Below are 5,933 nucleotides of genomic sequence, written 5' to 3'. Positions count from 1 at the left end.
GCGCGCTGGCTGTGCGCGGCGCTGGTGGTGCGCGGCGTGGCCGCGGTGCTGGCCGTGCCCCGCTCCCGCCAGGAGCTGCTCCAGCTCGACTTCCTCGCCGCCGCCCTGCAGCTCCCCTTCCTCAGCGTGCTCGACACCGACGGCCCCCTGCCCTTCCGCTCCCAGGTAAGGGCACCGCCGGCGCCGGCCGCCGAGCGGGGCTCCGTCCCGGCTCCCGTCCCGGTTCCATCCCGGCACCGTCCCGGCTCCATCACAGCTCCCACCCCAGCTCTATTCCCGGCTCCTATCCCAGCCCCATCCCGGTTCTCATCCCAGACCCATCCCAGCTCCTCCTGGCTTCATCTCAGCCCCATCCCAGCTCCCACCCTGGCTCTAACCCAGCCCTGTCTTGGCTCCATCCCAGCTCCCATCCCAGCCCCATTGCAGCTCCTATCCTGGCTTTATTCCAGCCCCATCCCAACTCCCATCCCAGCTCCCTCCCTGGATCCATTCCAGCCCCATTCTGACTCCTATCCCAGCCCCATCCCTGCTTGCTTTCCAGTCCCTTCCCAGCTTCCATCCTGGCTTCCACCCCAGCCCCATCCTGACTCCCATCCCAGCTCCTTCCCTGGATCTATCCCAGCTCCCATCCCAGCTCCATCCCAACTCTTGGGCCAAGGTGGCTCCACTGGCTCCTGCAGCCGCCCTGCGCCCCATGGTCCCAGTCCACGCCCCAGAAGGGCTCTGGGGACGTACCCCATCCCGGAGTCCCCAGCACCCCCAGGATCAGCCCCGCTGGCCCAGAAGCAACATCCCTAACCACCCCAGAGCCCCGATGGCCCCGGCCCCTGGGGGTTCCCCAGCCAGACGGTCCCCAGGCCCGGCCTCCCCACTGCTGCTACTGGGGCTGGGGGTTTCCCGGCACCAAGGCTGTCAGCCCCGGCAGGTCCTCAGTTGGTGCCGCAGCCCCAAGGGCTCTTGGCTGTCCCCAAGCCCAGCACCAGCCCAGCACCGAGCTCTGGCAAGCTCTCCCAGGCATTTCTGGACTGTCCCGGGCATTCCCCCCCCTGCACCCTGGGCTCCACCATCAGCAGCCCCTGGTTCCTCCTTGGAGCTGGCTGCTCCTTGGCAGAAGGTGACTCCTTCGCCTTGCAGGGAGCCCGGCAGCAGCCCGTCCCGCAAGCCTCTCCCCAGGGACAGCCCTGCTAACCAGCTGGGACAGCCCCGCTAGCCGGCTGCGTCACCCTCCCACCGGCTCCGTCTGCTGCGGCGAGTGGCGCCGTGTCCTTGGAGAGCTCCTGCTTTGTGGAGCTGGGGCTGAGCAGCAGCTCCGGCTGTGCGTGGCTGGGTGTGTGTGTGTGTGTGCGTGTGTGTGCGCGCAAGGGGTGAAGGGGGATGCACAGCCTGCTGCTTGGGTGGCAGTTAACCCCCTTGGTCAGGGGATCCTGCATGGGACCGGAGCCAGCCTGGAGTGTGCTTTCCTCTCCGGGTCTCTCCCCCTGGTCCCTTCGCATCCCTCTGGCCAACGGGAGCCACCAGCTGAGCTGAGGGCCGCAGCCGGCACAGGTCAGAAGCAGCCGGGCCAACCGCAGCCTCTGTGTGTCGGCAGAACCCTTTCCACCTCCGCATGGACCGGCAGAGCTCCCTGGAGACGCTGGTGGACGTGCTGGCCAGCGTCCTCCGGGCCAACGACTGGCACGAGGTCAACCTGGTGCTCTGCCACCCCTGGGACGTCGCCGGCTTCCTCGGGCTCTGGACCCGCCGCACCCAGCTCTTCCTCCGCGCCGTCCTGGACCTCAGCTACCTCGACGAGCCCGGGGCCGCCCGCCGCCTCCGCCAGCGCCTGGACCGCTTCAAGGCGCTCGCCAGCCCGGTGCTGGTGTTCGGCTGCGACCTGCGGCGCGCCCGGCTCGTCTTCCGGGCGGCCGAGGCGTCGGGGCTGCCGCCGCAGGAGTTTCACTGGCTGCTGGGCTCCCCGCTCAGCGCCGGCGAGCTGCAGACGCAGGGGCTGCCCCTGGGGCTCCTGGCCTACGGCGAGGTCAACAGGCCCCCGCTGGAGCACTTCATCGAGGACGCGGTGGAGCTGGTGTCCCGGGCCATCGCCAGCGCCGCCTACGTCCGCCCCGACCTCACCCTCATCCCCACGACGGTGAACTGCAACGACAAGCGCAAGGAGGGCGCCGAGTCCTCGGGGCTCTTCCTCTCCCGGTAAGGGGGGGGGGGTCCCTGAGCCCCTCTCCCCTCGCTGCAGCTGCCTGGCGGTGACGGGGGAGCTGGGGGCCTGCTCCAGAGGCCGGGACCCCGGACGGGGGAGGCAGAGCGGGGCAACACCCCGGGCTTTGCACGCAGAGCCCTGTGCGCTCGCCGTTAGGTGCAGCTGCCTGTGTGGGGGCTCAGCTGCCTGCTCCCCGCTGCCCTTCTTTTTGGGACGTGCTTTGCACTGGCTGCACGGGGGAAGGATGTGGCACGTTAGCGCTCGCTGATGCTCCCTGAGCGCTGTTGCTGTAGAAATACGACTAATGCGAAGCCCCACTAGCGCAGCAGGCTGCAGGGCACAGCCAGCGGGGCCGAATCCTGCCGCTCCTCCTGCTGCTGCCTGGGCCTGAGCTGGGCTCCTCCTGCCTCCCGGCCCCGAGCCCCATCCCTGACACCTTCCTGCCCCCCCGTCAGGTTCCTGGCCAACACGTCCTTCCACGGCCGGACGGGACACGTGTCCGTGCACAACGCGACGCTGGTGCACACGGAGCACCAGTACCGCGTCTGGAGCCTGCTGCGGGACTCGCGGGGCGAGCCGACGTGGGTGACGATGGGCACCTGGCGCCATGGCAAGCTGGAGCTGGAGGAGGGCGCGTGGCAGAGCCACCTCCAGCGCAAGAGCCCCAGCGACGGGGCCGGCGGCTCCCGCATGAAGCTGCGGGTGGTGACGCTGGTGGAGCACCCCTTCGTCTTCACCAGGGAGGTGGACGAGGACGGGAGCTGCCCGGCCGGGCAGCTGTGCCTGGATCCCGGCACCAACGACTCGGCCGTGCTGGACGCCCTCTTTGAGGAGCTCGGTGCCGAGAACGGCTCGGTGCCGCGGGAGTACAAGAAGTGCTGCTACGGATACTGCATTGACCTGCTGGAGAAGCTCGCTGAGGACCTGCCCTTTGACTTCGAGCTCTACATCGTGGGTGATGGGAAGTACGGGGCGTGGAAGAACGGGCGCTGGACTGGCCTGGTGGGGGACCTGCTCAGTGGCACGGCCCACATGGCCGTCACCTCCTTCAGCATCAACTCGGCGCGGAGCAAAGTCATCGACTTCACCAGCCCCTTCTTCTCCACCAGCCTGGGCATCCTGGTGAGGACCAAGGACACGGCTTCGCCCATCGGGGCCTTCATGTGGCCCTTGCACTGGACCATGTGGGTGGGCATCTTCGTGGCCCTGCACATGACTGCGCTCTTCCTCACCCTTTACGAGTGGAAGAGCCCCTATGGCATGACTCCCCATGGCCGCAACCGCATGAAGATCTTCTCCTACTCCTCGGCCCTCAACCTGTGCTACGCCATCCTCTTCGGGCGCACCGTCTCCAGCAAGACACCCAAGTGCTGCACCGGCCGCTTCCTCATGAACCTCTGGGCCATCTTCTGCCTCCTGGTGCTCTCCAGTTACACGGCCAACCTCGCCGCTGTCATGGTGGGGGAGAAGACCTTCGAGGAGCTCTCGGGCATCCATGACCCAAAGGTAGGAGAGCATCCACACTGCTTCAGCCAAGGTGAGGGGGCTGGGGCCCAGGGAATGGGGGTCTGCCCTTCCTCTTCCACCTTTCCTCAGCATCCCAGGGCTTGGGGGGGGGGGGGGAATGACCAGCCCCTCCCAGGACCATGGAAGTTCTCCTAGGCCCCTTTGCCCCCCAGCAAGGCACCCTGGAGGTTTTTAATCCTGGTCCTGGGGCTAGTCCCCACTGGAGCTAGGGGTTCTGATGCTCTGGTGCCTCCTTCCAGCTGCACCACCCCTCGCAGGGCTTCCGCTTCGGCACGGTGTGGGAGAGCAGCGCCGAGGAGTACATCAAGAAGAGCTTCCCCGAGATGCACGAGTACATGCGGCGCTACAACGTCCCCACCACCCCCGCCGGCGTCACCATGCTCAAGTGAGGGGGTGGGAGGGTTCCTTTACGCCTCCCAGGGCAGGTTTCACCCCCCTGCCCTGCTGCCTGTGCCCCCAAAGCACAGTTTGGGGGTGTCACGGAGCGGGGGGCCCTGGGTGCAGGGAGCAGCCCCCTCCCTGAGGACCCCGCTGTGCCTCGGCTGCAGGACGGAGCCGCCCAAGCTCAACGCCTTCATCATGGACAAGTCCCTGCTGGACTACGAGGTCTCCATCGACTCGGACTGCAAGCTGCTCACCGTGGGCAAACCCTTCGCCATCGAAGGTGGGGGGGCGGCCGCAGCATGGTGGGGGGCTCTGATCGCGTCGGGGATGGGGTGCTGCCCTGCGCCTGGGGTGGGACGGGAGGGAGCCGCGGCAGGGGGTCCTCGGTGGCGGGGGGGGGAGCTGAACATGGCCCCCTGCCCCAGCGCTGCCTCTCGCCACCCCGCCGGGGCCAGGCTACGGCATCGGCCTCCCCCAGAACTCGCTGCTCACCTCCAACATCTCCGAGTTCATCAGCCGCTACAAGTCGGCCGGCTTCATGGACCTGCTGCACGACAAGTGGTACAAGATGGTGCCCTGCGGCAAGCGGGTCTTCGCTGTCACCGAGGTGAGGGCGGCCGGGACCTCGGCCCGGGGGGCAACGCAGCCCCGGCAGGGGGGTTTGACCCCCCCCCCCCCCCGGCCCTGCCGACGTCCCCCTCCCCGCAGACCCTGCAGATGGGCATCTACCACTTCTCGGGGCTCTTCGTGCTGCTCTGCATCGGGCTCTGCGGCTCCCTGCTCACCTCCCTGGGCGAGCACGTCTTCTACCGCCTCATCCTGCCCCGCATCAAGCGGAAGAAGAAGTTCAACTACTGGCTGCACACGAGCCAGGTGGGCTGCAGCAGAGCGATCTCCCCAAAATACCCCCCCCAACCCCCTCTATTCCCTTGGGCCACAGGGTCCAGCTCACATGTCCCTTGTGCCCTACAGAAAATCCACCGGGCACTGAACATGGGCACAGAGGAGCAGAAAAACCAGAAGCTCAGCTTGGAGAAGAGGTATGACCAGGGCTGGGCAGCTGCTCCATGCTCATCCTCCTCCTCCTCGTCCTCGTCCTCCTTCCTGCAGGGACCCGCAGCCCTGGGGGGGGCTGCAGCAGCCTCCAGCCCCCTGCTCTTTCTCCTGCACCCCAAGGTGCAACATCCAGCAGAGCCAAGTGCTGGCCGCGGAGCAGCCCTGGAACAACCTGCGGAAGGAGGCGCGCCGGGTGCACTTCCAGCTGGACCAGGCGCCCGAGCGCGAGGGGCCCGTGTGGCTCTGCACGAACGGGCGGGCGCTGCAGCCCGGGGACAGGGAGGCCAGCGAGACCGAGCTGCGGGAGCTGGATGAGAAGATCAAGGAGATCCGGGACCAGCTGCGCGCGGCCCTGATCAGGAAGAGCGAGCTGGTGGCCGTGCTGGGCACCGCCAGGAGCAGCCAGGCGCTGCCTTCCCAGCCGGCACCGCGGGAGGCCAGGTAACCGCGCGGGCTGCGGACGGCCGGGGCCCCGTCGTGCCACCGCTGCAGCTGGCCGAGGCTGGGCCAGGTCTTAGAGCAGCCCAGATCCGGGCTTGGGGTGACAGAGTGCCTGGGAAGGGCAGGAAAGCGCCTGCAATGCCCAGGAAAACACGATCCAGGGCTTCAAGCGCTTCCCACCCCAGCCCCAAGTCTCACTTCGCGCAGGGCAGGGGAGGGCTCAGGATGGGGCAGTACCGGCTTCGGGACTGGTGGGATTCCCATGATTTACTGTGCCCGGATTTGGGTGTTTTTTTTTAATGAAGGGGAAGGTTTGCTGAGTGCTCTTTTA

At 67.6% G+C, this 5,933-nt stretch overlaps 1 protein-coding gene across 4 annotated transcripts in view; it reads left to right on the top strand.

The window, feature by feature from the left end:
* The window catches only part of GRIN3B (glutamate ionotropic receptor NMDA type subunit 3B), a 10,429-nt gene that overhangs the window by 2,815 nt on the left and 1,681 nt on the right, over positions 1 to 5,933 (top strand). For 2 of the 4 annotated variants that reach the window (XM_026064767.1, XM_026064768.1), the window contains 8 exons: positions 1,589 to 2,187; positions 2,650 to 3,700; positions 3,961 to 4,106; positions 4,270 to 4,385; positions 4,561 to 4,712; positions 4,814 to 4,978; positions 5,078 to 5,145; positions 5,282 to 5,602. In XM_026064767.1, coding sequence (XP_025920552.1) covers positions 1,607 to 2,187; positions 2,650 to 3,700; positions 3,961 to 4,106; positions 4,270 to 4,385; positions 4,561 to 4,712; positions 4,814 to 4,978; positions 5,078 to 5,145; positions 5,282 to 5,602 — 2,600 coding nt within the window. In that variant the 5' untranslated portion in view covers positions 1,589 to 1,606. Of the gene's footprint in view, positions 1 to 1,588; positions 2,188 to 2,649; positions 3,701 to 3,960; positions 4,107 to 4,269; positions 4,386 to 4,560; positions 4,713 to 4,813; positions 4,979 to 5,077; positions 5,146 to 5,253; positions 5,603 to 5,933 lie in introns of those variants that run through there. The other 2 variants (XM_026064769.1, XM_026064770.1) reach the window with 2 other exon arrangements.

This window comes from Apteryx rowi, unplaced genomic scaffold, assembly GCF_003343035.1.
Source record: "Apteryx rowi isolate R43461 unplaced genomic scaffold, aptRow1 scaffold_220, whole genome shotgun sequence".
Classification (NCBI taxonomy): Eukaryota; Metazoa; Chordata; class Aves; order Apterygiformes; family Apterygidae; genus Apteryx; species Apteryx rowi.
Note: the sequence above shows the minus strand (reverse complement) of the source record. Positions and strands in the feature narration are given on the sequence as shown.